Source organism: Gossypium raimondii, chromosome 3 (genome assembly GCF_025698545.1).
Source record: "Gossypium raimondii isolate GPD5lz chromosome 3, ASM2569854v1, whole genome shotgun sequence".
Classification (NCBI taxonomy): Eukaryota; Viridiplantae; Streptophyta; class Magnoliopsida; order Malvales; family Malvaceae; genus Gossypium; species Gossypium raimondii.
The window spans coordinates 42,105,989-42,122,819 of NC_068567.1; the positions used below are offsets into that span (position 1 = coordinate 42,105,989).

At 33.2% G+C, this 16,831-nt stretch overlaps 1 protein-coding gene across 2 annotated transcripts; it reads right to left on the reverse strand.

Moving 5' to 3' along the window:
* Positions 1 to 9,528: 9,528 nt before the first annotated feature.
* On the reverse strand, positions 9,529 to 15,298 carry LOC105794318 (vacuolar fusion protein CCZ1 homolog B). 2 transcript variants are annotated; one of them, XM_012623448.2, is made up of 11 exons: positions 15,189 to 15,298; positions 14,873 to 15,081; positions 14,668 to 14,761; positions 14,212 to 14,395; positions 14,074 to 14,112; positions 13,856 to 13,965; positions 12,758 to 12,853; positions 12,111 to 12,569; positions 11,279 to 11,434; positions 10,314 to 10,543; positions 9,529 to 9,811 (listed from the first exon to the last, which is right to left on the reverse strand). In XM_012623448.2, exons 2-11 carry the CDS (start codon positions 15,052 to 15,054, stop codon positions 9,781 to 9,783), a joined length of 1,581 nt encoding a protein of 526 aa, XP_012478902.1. In that variant the 5' UTR covers positions 15,055 to 15,081; positions 15,189 to 15,298; the 3' UTR covers positions 9,529 to 9,780. The 2 variants fall into 2 exon arrangements, with proteins under 2 accessions (XP_012478902.1, XP_012478904.1); XM_012623450.2 differs by lacking the exon at positions 14,074 to 14,112.
* Positions 15,299 to 16,831: the final 1,533 nt, after the last annotated feature.

The following is a 16,831-nucleotide window of genomic DNA, read 5'->3' on the forward strand; positions in this document are numbered from 1 at the left end:
ATTTTTTGACTTCAAATTTGTGGTCCCAAAACCACTATTCTGATTTCACAAAAAACGGGTTGTTACACACAATGCCAATGAGAGGATATCGTTAACTCTTTAATCGAGCTATGAATTCAATTGTTGCTAGTAAATTCATGCCATACACAAGTCATGTACCCAACATATCAGCTATGGGCTCGATCATCTTTAAAGCATAAGCCTCCACTTATATCAAAGCATATGAGTTACATACACATGGTTAGTGATTAACTTAGGATTTTAGGCAAATCACACCATAAACATCACAAGTGAATTAATTCAAAAATGGATTCAGAATTAATTAATCTTGGGTCAAGTCCAATGTATCACTCTTTCAATGAATACATCTATGTCTCTACCCTTAGAATCAACTGCTCTAATAGCCAAGACTAGTCATCTCCCCAATTGGAATTGTAGGTGACATAATAATATTTTTGATTATTTGAATCAAATGTTCACATTGATTTACGAACTCATTTAGATTGTCTACTGAAGTAAGTTGTCTTTCTTACAATGTAAACATTTTATAGTGCCAGTTATCATCAGTTTGAACTTAGACAATTAATGAACTAATATTTGCTTGTCCCGATTTCACTATATATGCAATACATGAAAGACAAAAACAGAAAAGATATAACAGTGAAATGTGAAATTAACTTTATTTATTCATCATTCAAATACATAGAAAACAATTACATGTTTACTACAATATGGTCATATTTCCCAACAATCTCCCACTTGCCCTGGTAAAGTAAATGTATCATGTTTCGTATTCACATATCCTTGACACGTTTGTTAAAACTCCTAGTTACAAGATTCTTATCAAACGAATCCTCAAGGTTATATACAAAAGTTTCTTTCACCACATCTATTGTTCCTTCAACTAAATAGATATTTGGACGTGTGTAAAGCATAACATACATAAGGCTTCCAACTATCGAAGCATATGGAACCTTAATCATATGTTCTCTTTCTTCTGCTGTCTTAGGACAGACATCCAAAGAAAGATGAATTCTCGATGCAGTCGACTAAGCACTTAACTTCGTATCGGTCATTGTAGATTGTTCCAGTACCTTATCGATGTATGAAGCTTGTGATAGAGCTATCGTTTCATTCTTTCAATCCTTAAAGATTCATATTCAAAGAATATAACTACCTTCACCTAATTCATTCATGCTAAACTGTTGAGCTAACCACAATTTAACCGATAAAAATTCCCTTACATCATTTATGATAAGTAGAATATCATCGACATAAAAAAATGAGGAAGTCCACCTTTTCTTCCTTTATATGCTTATAAACACAAGGTTCATCAACATTTTTCTCAAACCAAAAAGTCATGATCGTTTGATCAAATCTTTTATTCCATGAGCGGGATGCCTACTTAAATCTACAAATGGATCTTAGCAGTTTGCAAACTTCCTGCTCCTTTCCTTTGACAACATATCCGATGGGTTGAGCCATTTAAATGGTCTCATTAAGATAGCCATTCAAGAATGTTGTCTTCACATCCATTTGCTAGATCTCATAATTGAGAGCAGCAACAATGAATAAGAGTATGCGGATGGACTTGAGTATGGCTACTGGAGAGAAGGTCTCATCATAATCGATGCATTCTTTCTGTGTTTAGCCTTTTCCTACAAGTCTCTAGCTGTATATGTTTCAAATTTCCCTTCCGTATTTCTCTTCTTCATATAGATCCACTTACACCCTATGGGTTTAATCCTAACCTATAAGTTTACAAGTTCTAACACGGTATTAGATTTTATAGGATCCATCTTGACATCCATGGCCTGTTTTCAGAGCTTGGAATCGACGTTCTACATAGCCTTTTCGTAAGTGAGTGGATCATTATCCTCATGATTGGCTTCCTTATTATAAATACTACCATCATAGATGAAGAAGTCTGATTTCTTAGATACTCTCCCACTATGACAGATTCCCCTATGTTGTTGATCGTTTAAACGTTTGCAAGTCTTTCCACAACTTTCTCAAGAATTGAAATTGGTGGTTCTTCTAGAACTCCCGAAAGTTCCTCGAGTACTACTTTACTTTGAGGCTTAATGTTATCCATGTAACTTTCCTCAATGAAAGTAGCATGAGTAGAAACTTTAATAGTATTATCTTTCAGATTGAAGAATAATTCACCCTTTGTTCCTTTTGGATATCTTACAAACATCCACAATCTTATCCATGCATCCAACTTCTTTGCATCCTTATCTAGAACGTGTGATAGACAACCCAATATTCTAAAATTATTTAGAGTGGGTTTCTTTCCATACCACAGTTCATAAGGTGTCTTACAAGCAGACTTGGTTGGCACATCATTCAGAATATAGCAAGACGTTTGTATCACATATCCCAGAAGGAAGTAGGGAGTTGTGAATAGCTTAACATTGAACAAATCATGTCAAGCAAGGTTTTGTTCCTTCTCTCAGCTATGTCATTCTGCTATGGAGTGTTCGATGCAGTAAACTGGGATAAAATCTCATTCTCTATGAAGAATCCTAAAAAGTCACCGGACAAGTATTCCCCACCTCATCAGACCAAAGATTCTTTATGGATAAACCTAATTTCTTTTCTACTTATGCATGAAAGTCTCAAAAATTATCAAAGGTTTTGCTTTTGTGGTGTATTAAATACACATACCCATATTGAAAATAGTCGTCGATGAAAGTCACGTAATAATCTTAACCTCTTTGGGCACTATTGCTCATGGAACCGCATACATCAGTGTGCACAAGTTCTAAAGGTTCGTTGGCCCTTGTATCTTTTGCATTAAAAGACCTCTTAGTCATTTTACCTTTTAAAAAAGATTCACATTATGGAAGACTAAGTTCCTTAAGCATACTTAAGGGGCCTTCTTTCACGAGTCTAGTGATTCTTTCTTGATTAATATGACCAAGCCTTAAGTGCCATAGGTACCCCTTCATTAGAGTGAGAATTTTTAAGCTTCTTATTCACCATTTTAGCTTGAAACATCGAGTAGTTATTTGGTTTGATAAAATAGAGATTGTTTTCCATCCATCCATTATAGATCAAAGAACAGTTTTTGTGAATAGCAATCCCTTTATTGAATGTCATAGAATAACTGTCATTAAATAAACATGTTATGAAAATTAAGTTCTTCTTAAAATGAGGTACATAAAACACGTCCTTTAAAAAAATCTTCCTAAAATTATCAAAATGTAAAATAACTCCTCCTACTGCTTTGACTGAAACATAGTTCCCATCTCCGATTTGCAATAAAAGGCTCCTTTCACACAGTCTTTTTGTTTCATTGAACCCTCGTAAAGAAATACACACATGGTTAGTGGCTCCAAAATTAATAACCCAGTTGACAATTGATTCTTCCACTAAACAAGCTTTAACCACAAAGAATTACATACATTTTCCCTTTTTAGCTAGGTGATCCTTATACCCCTTACAGTTTGATCTGAAGTGCTTTTTGTTGTTGCAGAAGAAACATGTCTTTTTAGGATTTTTAGACTTCAAGTCTTCTTCCTATCCACACAAGGTGGAACTGAAGACTTAGTAGGTTTCTTCTTTCCCTTAGCTTTCTACTTCCCTTTAGAGGACGAGGCTCCCACAACTAAGTTTGCCTTAAGTTCCTCCTGAACTGGCGTACCATCATTCAGCATCAACTCACAGGATTGTAATTCCTTCATGAGCTGAGTCAAGGTAATCGTCTTGTTCCCCAATTTGTAAGTGGCCTTTAAGCTAGCGATCTCATTGGTTTCTACTGTGCTCACATCTAGTTCAGCCCCATTTTCCTCCACTTCCGCAAAGAATCCCATAAGCTTAAGCATATGTTCTCTGACTAGAGTGTTGGGTTTCTATTGGGAGTTCATCAAATTTGTAATAGTAGATTGTCAAGCCAATGCGACTTGGCCTCCGAGCAAATCCTCTAAAATTTTCATGATCTCTTTAGTAGTATGGAAATTCTCGTGTTGCTTTTGCAACACACTACTCATGTTCGCTAACATATAACATTGAGCAATTGAGTCAAAATCTCTCTAGCAATTTCTTGCTTTGGGCTGAGCTTTAGGTGCGTAAGGTTCGTCAAGGACGAATTTGTGTTTCTCATAGCTAAGAACTATTAGCAAGTTCCATTTCCATTCTCAAAACTTATCCCCATTCAACTTATCCTAAGTAAGAATGCTAATAAGAGTAGGAGACATATTTGAACTGAAAAACAATAAAGATTCACTAATTATAAAGATTCATTAATTACTATCTTTGTATTAATCAAATATTTTCATTTCAATAACATATCAAAAATGTAGTATGATGCATGTATCTTGTATTAAAACCTTAAAAAACATTTTTGTTATTGCTACGATCATTCTCACACTCATCAATCATGTCGCTTTGGGTTCCCATGGTTAACTGGCAAGAACATGAATTACATCCAATCAGTTCGTGAATCTTAATTCTCAAGACTCCATACAGACCAATGACCGTTTAACGTTTGGCCATCATATCTAGCTTAAATATCGTTTCTTAGGAAACTATTTAATAATAGACGATCTTGAGTGTGTAACCATTGACTCAATACTCATCATGAACATGCTTTCATTTGTGAGCCATCTTTGGACAATATCACTGAGAGTCATGCATGACAAAGTTTACCTTGTGGTACGATTAGGGTAGGAACCAGCTCGACACTTTATCATGCTATCACTCAAGGACAATCAATGGAGGTTGTAAGTCTTGTTCAAGGACTTTCTCCCACTCAATATTTTAAAAACATGCAAGGTTTTTATCCCAAATTTCAAGAATGATCATACAATAGTTCTAGTGGCATTCTTACCTAATCTATATGACATGCTTACAATATATGCATAGCATGCTATGGAAATTTTATAATGTTCACATTCATTTATTCACAAGAATCAATCAATCATAAAAACAAACAATTTTGATTCTCCACGGTTTTTCTTTTAAGAGAAACACTGAAAAATGAATATGAACTGTGCACTAGGTAGGGTCCCAGAAAAGGGAGGTGAGTCATATTTGACCACTTAAAACCTAAGTCTTTCCTTGTCAGAGTCAATCTTAGACATGCACCTTTTAATTACCACACTTCTCACAACAATCGAATAACCTAAAGAAATGAATGGAACAATACAACACATGTATTTTCTCATTACCATACTTCTTATTTTTAATTGATCAACTATGGATCATCTCATACATATATATATCAAACTTATAATATAACATAATATAAATATTATAAATAATTATAAAACAAATATATAATGAGATGGGTAATTAAAATAAAATTGTAAGTCAAGGTTTCCATAATTCTATTTCTAGAAAACAAATGAAAAACAAAAATTACACAGTTTTTTACCACAAGTCTGTAACATCCTTTACCGGACCTGAATCACCGAATCCAGATATCAGATGTTACCACACATAAACACTTAGCAAAAATTTTACCACACATAAACACTTAGCAAAAATTTTACAACCAGCGTAAAAGTATTCTAAATCATATATCTTATTTCATTTTATATTATTCTTAAAAATAAAAGAGGATGTTTAATAGCACATTAGATTTTCAAAATCAGTATATGACGTTACAATTTAAAACTTTGTTAAAGACGGTCTTCTCATGGCATAGTGTACTAAGCGCCATATTCCTAAGCTGCCCTATATATGCATAATACCACAACTTAAACTACAACCTTGGTGCATTCCTAGCTTAATCCCTCCTAGTGTACCAATACTTTAATCAGGACCTGCATTAAAACAGATGTTTGTAAGTTCAAATGAACTTAGTGAATTTTAACCCAGATTACCTTACTTGTGAAGTCAATTGCTCCAATAGCCAAGACTAACTATCTCCCCAATTAGAATTGTAGACAACATAATAATCATTCTAAGTATTTGAATCAAATGCTCGCTTTGAATCTTTTACTGGATGATGAACTCATTTGGATTATCTACTGAAATAAGTTGTCTTTCTCGCAATGTAAACTTTCTTATAGTGTCACTTATCATCAGTTTGAACTTAGATACTCAATGAGCTAATATTTGTTTGTCAAATTTTGCTATATATGTAAAACATGAAAGAAAAAAACACAAAAGATATAACAGTAAAATGTGAAATTAACTTTATCTATTCATCGTTCAAATACATAGAAAACAATTACATGTTTACTACAATATGGGCACATTTCCCAGCATACCACCCCCAAACAAATGGTCAAACTAAAGTATTAAATAGATGTCTAGAGGGGTATTTGAGATGTATGGTTGGTGAGTGTCCTAATGAATGGTTGTTATGGTTACCTCTGGCAGAATAGTGGTATAACCACCCATCACTCGAAAATACAAACTCCTCCCTACAAGGCACTCTATTGCCAAAGCCCTCCACTTCATTTACCCTACCTAGTTGGGTCCTCGCTAGTGGCATTAGTTGATTGTAGCCTTCAGAATCAAGAAGCAATCAGGAAGCTTCTCTAGTTCCATCTCAAGAGGTCTCAAAAAAGAATGAAACAACTAGCTAGTAGGAAAAGGTATGATCATGCATTTGTTGTTGGTGACTTGGTATACCTAAGCCTATAGCCTTACAGACAGCACACTATAAGGACGTTAAGGAATCAAAAGCTTTTCCCAAAGTATTTTGGACCCTTTTTGGTAGAAGCTAAAGTGGGACCAATTAAATACAAATTAGCCCTTCTAGTAGGATCTCGGATTCATCCCACTTTCCATGTGTCTCGGCTTAAAAAGCATATTAGCAAAGCTCTTACTTCACCTCTGTTGCCTCTAGTGGGTACTGATGGAGCACTCAACAAAGAACCGGTCAAAATTCTCAATAGAAGGATGGTAAGGAAAGGTGATTATGCTGCTACTGAAGTTTTAGTTGAGTGGGCCAACACTTTTCGTAAGGACTCAACCTAGGAGAACTTACAAGAGCTTCAACAACAATATCTAGGTTTTGATCCTTGAGGATAAGGATCCGATTCGAGAGGGGAGCAATTGTTATGGAACAAGTAGGAAAAGTCAACAACGATCAAACAACAATCACCTATTTTGAATTTCTGTTTATTTTCGTTAATTTTGTTTAATCTGTAAATGTTGTGTTTTAGATGACTTTTAATAAAATGGGGCATTTTGGTGGGGATGTTTGTCTGGTACAAAACAATACGTTTGCGTATTGAACTGATTTGTTAACAGTTGTATGTGAGTCGTTATTCTCCTATTTACCCACCAATCAGGATTGGGAGGAGGTTATGAAATTTGGCAATCAATTTTCCAGTCTATTTCTCTCATCTCTCTTATGCTCTCTTCTCCATTCTTTCCTTTATTCTCTTGTTATTTTCTTCTCTCAATTTCCAAGTATATCACATAGTAACACTTCCCCTAAGATGCCAAATGTTATTTATTTTACGTTGCAAGAACCAAATCGAAAATTGTCTGAAGTCATGAAAAAATGATCAGGGAGTGACTCCTATGTGCTTTGAAGATGTTGAGATTTTCTTGATCAAAATAGATGACTGGTCCTCTTCTTACCGCAACATTGTTCAAGGGATGGAGCGCAACTTCAATTTGATATTGCATGTTTACATTATCTGAGGAAGCCTCAAAGTCACTACTCTAAAAAAGCTAAACGCTTTGCAATGAAGGCAAACATCCATCCAAAAAGACCCTAAAAAAGTTTGAAGAAAACCTCAAAGTAACTTGAACAAGAGAAAATGTTGAGTGGCAATATTTAGTCAATAATAAGGGTTGTATGAATGACTTGGGATCCACCAATAGTTTCTAGGCCTACTTACCACATTAACCAAATCTAACCTTCTAAAGCCAATACCACATATAAAGTTTTCTCTTCCTCGCATCATGACCCTACCTAAAATCACGCATTATTTTATCATTTTCATCGGTTATACCTTTTGGATCTTTGGCACTGTAAAAAGAGTAACAAAATCAACGTCAGAATAGAACAAATAAATGTAAACCTATCAGCTTGTCATTTCAATTTTCAACCTACAAATTCCTAACACCAAGATAGGTACTATTGTATCAAGTGTATCAATATTAATATTTATTGATATTGATATGTTTCGGCGTATAATATTAGATTTATAGTTATTTTAATTATATATGTTTAATATATGTATATAAAATTATATATAAATATTAAATAATGAGATTAAATAAATTTTAAATATAAAATACTAATCAATTATATAAAATATTATTTAATAAATTTCACAAATACAACTCATTAATAAACAATTAAAAATAAATGAGAAAATTTATTGCATAAATTAAATAATAATATCATCTCATACCATAAATATAAAACAATCCATAATTTAATAAATTTAAAATAAATAATAAAATCATAATTTTATTTTTAAATTATTTTTATCAACTAGTACAGCATATTTCAATCGATGTGGACAAAATCAATCTATACACACCAAATAATAAATACCAACAGAAATTTATATAAGAAAGAAACATAAAATTTATTATTTTAATTTATTATCGAAATGGAACATTTTGATGGATACAGATAATACCAAAACAGAATTGATTATATGAAGTAGTTGAAATTAAAGGCCATATGGGTGACACGGGCCTCCAGCAAATGCGACAAATTAAGAAGATTTAAATGCTTTGAAGTTGGGGGAAAGCTGAATGGCGTGTGTATGGCACAAGCCCCTTTTTTGCACTAGCCTTTACAGCCATGAGTATGACTCATGCGACAGGGTTTACTGTGAAAGCTGACCCCCAAATATTACGCTTCTAACTATACAAGTAACTATTTTTCTATATAGAAACAAATAGATAAAATATGTTTTTGCTAGAAGATAATATTTTTTAGAGTAATTTGAGTAAGTTTAATTCAATTAAATTATATATTTTTCCTTTGCATATTTGTATTTTTTTTTCTTAAATTTCGATTTGTTTGGATATAGATGTTGTTTTAATAAAACAGAAAAGGAAAAGAAAATAAGGGAGAAAAAGAGAGAGCTTTTCTTTTAAGTCATGATATGAAATCTGACTTCCCAACATGACCACCCACTACCGACTTGTTACTTGCTTGATACAAACTCTCCGTGTGCCTCTTTCATTAGTGAAAAAAATCCACTACCCTACCTATTTTTAAATTGAATTATAATATCATCTCAATTGATATTTTGTTTGTTCATGCTTGTGGGGCCAACTAAAGGTGGAGGAATTAATATTTTTATGCACATTTACATTTTCAAATTTCAGTTCTACAAAAATCGCATGTATTCGAATCCATGGACACGGCAAAATCTACTTTAGCTTTATGATAATGAAGCATTTTCATTCGGCAAAACAAACAAGGAAGAGATTAATTTTTCAACATATATCCCAAAAGCAGGTATGAGACGATCATATTGCTCAGCTCATACCTTTACCTACATTCACCAGCTACATGCCCCATTTTGTCTGGTACAGACTAAAAAACCAACACTTCATAAGAAACTTAGGTCTAAAGAACACAAATGAAGGTACTCCAGAAAAATAAATAAATCAATAAACAACCTTGCATTACATGCATCAACTCACCAATTGCATTTTTTGCATGCAACTGATAGATGATTAGCTTTATTTTTGTATTTTTTGCCACAAAAATCAGTAGTGAAAACTGAGCAAACCTTGTAACATCTGCTAGGGTTGCCAAAGCTAGTGAAAGAAACGTTTATACAGCACATAAATATTTCATTATAGCTATACTAATACAGTTGCCTCGACACTTTTTAACTAGTCCAAAGAAAATGCTCCACTGCAATATCTGCAAAATTCACAAAACACGACACGTAAAATCAGATGTTGAGGAAGAAGTTTGCTTCAAATAATATGGACTTTGGTTTTAGTCAATAATAAACAAGAAACAAGACAAAGGATCTAAGTTGCTCCCCGACTCTTTGTTTTCTTGAAATACCCATATCCCAACATGGGTAATGGCGATATGGTCTTTTAAAGATCCTCCAAATACATGGGAAAACTTTTTTTAAAAAATGAAAATACCCACTAACACTTTAGCTCAAGTAACATAGCATCAGATTTCTCATTGATAAATCATGATAAGTAAAAATTCATTTTGATAGAAATCATTAAAGACAACTTTATACTACCCATTAATAACTAGAAGCATGAAAATATTTCAGGATTTTCTTATGCATGAAGAAAGCTAAAGTACGAGGAATAAGTAATCATCGAGAGGAATGGACAGTAAAGTGATAACACCAATCTTGTAGAAAAACAACTGCAGAACCACAGCTATAATCCCTCACCTGTTACTGAATTTCTCAACAGCATCTGACGCATAGAGGAGAGTTTCATTAGCTTTCTCTAAAACCATATAAAGTTCCTTCCCTCCAGTAATACGAGCAATGGCCCAAGCATTATTTTTCGCTCTAATGGACACTTCCAAATCTTTGTCACGACCTGGATTATCCCATTTTGATCGACTCTTTTCAGCATCTACTTCTTCTCTAAGCCTATTTAAGGCAAGTAAAGATTCCTGCATTATAATACAAAAAGAGAACCAGCAGAGGCTTTAAAATTTATCTTGATGACTCAATGGATTCCAACAAGGTATGAGGGCTTCTACTTTCGTGATAACATCAGAAACAATAACAACTTATATTTATTCTGAGATGAAATTTGATTGACAACTGGAAATTATATTTGACCAGAATGGATAAATAGAACTGTAGAGGCTATCAACCGTTAAAATGATCATCTAAACAAAAATGCTATTACTCTGAAATAACTGAAAAAGAATAGTAAAATCATACTTAGTACTTAGGTTATTTGAACATAGGGCACTTACCCTGCAGTTTTTAGGAAGCAACAAAGCAAAATAAAGTCGCAACATTGACCTCTAATATATCAAGATACGCATTCAAGCTCATACATACTCCCCTATCTACAATATTGTTCACATATTATTTTGATAAGAGGAGGGGGTTAAGGGGTGTCTAGGAATCAAACCCAAGACCTCATGCCAACAAGGACTTCATTTCAACGGAAGTCCTTTGCCATTAGACCATGGTCTCAGTTGACATATCTTTCACAGATTATTTAAAAGTGAAATTTGAAATCAATTATTGCCAGGTTATAAGACACATCAAATGCTAACACGTTTAATTCAAAACAACTTATACCACTGAAATGATCTTACACATTCTTCTTTTTTCCAGGTTAAGGCAAACAATATATTGTAACCATTTGAAAGAACAGCTCTGTGTTTTACCTTTGTTAATGTTGTAACCTTTGCTGGGGGTGAAGCCCTGGATATGTCTCTGTTACCATCCACTATCAAGTAGCGATACCCACTGACATGATAAGCATTCTCTCCACCCCATCCCTTTGACAACTTTTCTTCAACTTTCAAAATCTTCAGTGAGGCCTAAGAGTTAAAGAGATTGTCAGCCTAGCTAATTATGAAAAGATATTGTTTCTAAACTTGATATAATTATTGCATCTAATAATTAAGGATCATTGTCTATTAGGAATTTGCTTTAATGCTTAAGTCATGCACATTTCAAATGTCCTAAACATGAGTTATCATTTCAGATATTATTATATCTATCAAGAAGACAAAAGGTTTTTGAAAGGTCTATACCACCAGTCCTTGTTCATACCACCAAAATATTTGAAAAAAGTGGATGCCAAAACTTTGCATGCAACAAAACGAATGGATTAGAAACAAAATTAGGGTAAAAGGACTTGGAAAGAAACAAAGATAATGCTTATATCAAACCCAAATAGTGCCATTGGTTTAAGACAAAAAGACGGACATAAGAAATTCGTATGTTAGCAATCTAGACTAGCAGAAATGACTTAGGCCATGGGCTATGTAAGGGCACGGGCTCTAAGATGCAAAAGAAAGATTTTGAAGGATGAGAAGTGGGAAAGACAAGTATATAAGAAATAAATGAATTAGACATGCTACGAGCTTATGAGGATACATTGTGAAAAAACCATAGAATTTGTGAAACTAAAATAAAAAGTATTTGAATGAACTGGTTGATAAATGGAAATACTTATGCTAAGTATGATATATAGCACATGTAGGAACCAACATTTTCAAGAAGTTGCTGTTTCACAGTTGAAACACCTTGCTCCCCATTAAGTATAGAAGAAAGAGGAATAAGAAGGATCAACGTAAGGCTTTTGTACTGATAAGCACATAGATACATCCTCTCCTCCGTATGCTGTAGCCAAACTATTGGAGTGGTTACATCTGAGCCACCAACATCCACACCCCAAATATCAGTGATAAGAAAACCATCCTTCCCTTTGGACCACTTGTCATGCTGCAAGGGCCTTATAACACGGTATCTATTATCTCCAGCAGGAGAAGTATCTTGTGAACCATAAAATTGTTCTGAAACAGATCCAGAGGGGGCCAAGGTAGATCCAGCAGTAACATGTGATGAAGTGTTTCCCTTGCGTAAATAGGACCATGACCTTGCTCCAGAGGATAGAGCAAGTGGGGTTAGCCTTAAAACCGCATACGTGAACAAGTTTACGGTATCCTCCTGACAACAATATCATTAGAAGCATTAGTATTTAGTTTTAATAAAATCTAACAGGAATGGTTCCTGTAAGAATGTTGACCAGGAAAATTTATTTAGCCATTAAACATTAATGTCATTTTAGTATAAAATTTGAGTCGGGTGAGAGAAACTAGAAAACTGCTACATCAGCTTTGAAGATCAGACCATACAGGAGAAAGTGTTGTGGACACGAGCAAGTCTTGAAATAAAATGAGCGAGGAGCATGGTGCGTTGCCAGCAGAAGATTCTAATAGTCTGACAAGTGTCTGCCAAAACAAGAGGAAATCATTAAAACTAAAAGAAATAACAATTACAAACAACTCTCATTTTAAGGTGCATATGGTACTGTTCATCTTCTATGCTTATATAAAGTTTTAATCAAGCAAAGCAGCAATGAATGATTTTCTATAAGTTTCTAATCTCCGGTTTTAAAATAGTTTAAGTTAGCAGGTTAAAAATTGCAGTAGAAAGCAACAGTGTTGTCAACTCTTGCATCTGGTATAAAAGGTCAAATAGGATTATCCAGACTCATTTTTGGAAGAATCAAACAACTATTTAGAAGGTCAAACACTGAGAACTGTTCAATTAGATTCACTCATTAATGCCATATCTCTTATTCTGGTAAATTAAGAAAGCAAATCTAAGAGAGGCATCTAATGCTTTATTAAACTCCCTTTACCAGTTTTTCCTATGAAAATCCTAAACCTTATATATATAGTCAAGAAGAAAAATCAAAAAGTGTGTTCAATAGAAGACTCATGTCTCTGGATCTTACAGGTGAGCTTGATTGCGTTGACTTGCCCACTGAAAAGAGAAAAAATCTAGACAATTTACAAACAACGACAATATATAATATAGTGTCACTTTGCTCTAATTATATAGCAAGAACTTAGAAATCTACGATAGGAACAATATATGGGAAACTTTTACACAAGTGGAAATATGTCGTTTGATGGTTCAGTAGATACAGAGTAATGATGGCACCAGACCTCAAATTCAAACTACATTATCACTTCAAATATAAAGCAGAGCAGATTCATTCGAGCATAGAAACTATCTATTATCAGTTATTCAGTATGCTAATATCCAGTCACTAGTATTTTAGTTCCAAGGGTACATAACTCGAAACTACCATAATATAAGTTTCTTCATCGGAGGTAGGAACTTTAAACCACTTATTATGGAAAATGTGAAAGAATTTTGGCAATTCAACTACACATGATAACTGCCAAAACACACACGCATGCACACAAATTCTTAACACAAACCTGAACTTCAATTGCAGCCTCTCGTCCTACAGTTAGCATCTGTACAGTCCTTCGTTCCTTTAAACAGTCACGGAATGATGGCAACAGGAGTTTCTTCCCAACCAGAAAATCTGCCTCAAAATAAAAGTTATACATAAGGTATGAGATATAGCTACTTCAGCAAGACTTGGAAGCACAAATCCAGATAAAGCCATTTGATACAGCAACTTCAGCATTACCCCAGCAGCACTCATCCAAGGGAGACAGCTTTTGACATGCTGACAATTAGTGACTTGCAATGAAATATTTTGAATAAAAGACAAAATAACAATAAACTTAGCACAAGTTTCAAGCAGACATAAAATTTCATAACTTACCTCTTAGATAATCCATGATGAAAGGGTATAAATGAGCACGAGTTAGTCCTCCGCCAGGTTCTTTGTCAAGCAAAGCTCTAATAGATCCATGAAACATCATGAAAAGAGAGTGAATTTCCTTGAGAACCTCTCTTAATGCATCAATCCGCCATATGGCTTCCGGCTCCTTACTTTTCTCCACTATCTATAACAATAAATAGCAGATATCAGACATCAGACTTTCCCATCAAGGGAAAAAATTTTTACAGATTGACCAAGATATATGTACTTTACTCTTTTTCCAACAAAATGCTGGTAATTAACGGAACATGTCTAAACAAGGTTTCAAGATTTCAAGACAATCTATTGACACCAATAACCAAACATTTGTACATCTATGCCTAAAATTATCATTCAGAAGCAAATGGACATAGAAAAAATATATATCACACTAGATAGTCACAACTACATTCATACCATAACCATCCAAATATCTGGCTCTGCCTCGTAAAAGACATGAGAGTGCCTCTCTGCCTCTATAACCTCGCAAGCAGCCTCCGGAGAGAAAATTCTGCAGAAAAAACTCGAATTTTTTTGTAAAAAGAACTAGCTAAACAAAGAAACTTTGTTCTAATCTTAAACTGAACACGATGGATCACGAAAGGGGTTCCTTAGTACTAACCGCGTGAATGTAATAAGCCCTTCGCTGAGCCCAATCACAGAGAGTTGAGTCGAAAAGGGCAAATCAGGAGGAAAGAAGTATAAAATTTTATCAAGTTCTTGCCCTTCGTGTTGGCCTCTTCTCAAATCAAATATGCAGAGTTGCATGCCTTCAGTAGCAGTGCCAATAGACGACAAACCCATGAAACTAGCTAATTTGTTTCAATGAACCTGATTGAAATAAACAGAAAAAGGAAGATTGGAACGCAAAAAAAGCTACACAATTAATAGGAAAGAAAAATTAAGAAAAAGCGACAGTGAGATGCCAAAACACTTACTCTGTAAAATTTGGCGACGAAGCTTCTCAGATCCTCAGTAGCCAAAGAACAAGAGCGAGTAGACTTGCGGTTTGGAGATGAACTTTGAATCGTAGGTGGAAGGAGTAATTGTTAGTTAATGATTAAAAATTAAATTAAAAAAAGGGGAACTTTTGGGCTTTCATGGTAAAGCCCAATTTGAGTTGGGCATCAAGTTTGGAGCCTAAAGCCTACAACCACTCTTTCCAAATTGCTTAAATTTAAATTATCAAAAGCTAACTAAGAATTAGTTGAGTGTGATGATAAGGTACATTAAGGAAAAGACTTAAACTCGAATCTTGAAGACAAAATTATTGGGAGGGACAATCACATATTAATTAGGTTTAATTGGATTTTTTACATTTTTCACTTACCATTATAATTTGATTTGATTTTTAGTTTTTATATAGCTTTTTATTTTTAGACTTATTTTGAGAAATTAAAGTTATTTTTATGATTTTTAATATTATTTGATAAATTTTAAAGAATAATTTTTCAAGTAAATAAACAATAATCAATACATATTTTTATACAAAACTCTTAAATAATTTTGACTATTTTAAATATTTTTTATTTTTATATCATAAAATTAGATTTAATTATAAATTAAATAAAAACTAGAATTGATCTGGTTTGAGTAACCACAATTTTTAATTTGTATTTCATAAACCGTTCAAACATTACAATTTAGATCAATTTTGATTTTTCAATCTTTCTCATTCAAACCTATAATAAACTAGATTAATGGCACGTGAGTGAAAATAATTAAAATATATATATCTATTAAAATCTATATAAAAATAGTTGATGCTTTGGTTATAATAATAAAGTTAAATATTTATCATGTATGGTATTTTAGGTTCATATATTATTATAATCAAATTTTTATGAATTTATTATATAGAAACACAAACACACCCTTATATATATATTTACATTTGAGAGGGTATTTTAATAGTTTTATTACGGAGTGAGTCGTATAGATACCTTGGAAGTTAGGTACTATTGATAAATTTAAAAAAAATTAAGTGTTACTAAATTAGATATTATTTTTTAGGATTGAATTTTTGTTGTTAATCCTTTTATATATTTATAAAAATCAAGTACCTTGATAATTATAATTTTTATGCATCGTTTTTAGAATTAGACCAACCAGTTGATTCGGGAGTCGATCGGGGTATAGGTCCTAAATAAGGGATCAGATCGATTAACCGTGAATCAGTTGAATCGATTAGACCAATTGAATTGACGATCAAGTTGAGTGAACCAATTTTTCCTTCTTTTTTTTTCCTCTTTTATATCTTTAATAAATTTATTCAATTAAACCGAATGAACTGATTGAAACATGAATCGATTGTCTAATTAATTTAACCACCGGTTCAATTCTGAAAATATTACTTTTGTGTAACAAAAAAAGACAATTATGTTATAAATAAAGAGAGATTGAGAGAATAAAGAATAAAAGAAAATATAAAAGCAATAGATGATATACTTTATTGAACGAAAGGGATGATTACAATGCTTCATTAGAGTCTCTATTTATAGGCATAAGAAGTATAAAAGAAGTAAAGATCTAATTCTATTAACTATTAGAATTTAAAGTACACCAAAAATTTATCTTGATC

Bases quoted from the DNA above. Each gene is read 5' to 3' on its own strand.
- LOC105794318 (XM_012623448.2), bottom strand. From the start codon at position 15,054: ATGGGTTTGTCGTCTATTGGCACTGCTACTGAAGGCATGCAACTCTGC. The intron at 13,966-14,073 runs GTAATGCTGAAG...ATTTTGAGGCAG, and splicing joins CTTGGATGAGTGCTGCTGGG to ATTTTCTGGTTGGGAAGAAA. The intron at 11,435-12,110 runs GTTGGTTCCTAC...TTTAACTCTTAG, and splicing joins AACAGCAACTTCTTGAAAAT to GCCTCACTGAAGATTTTGAA.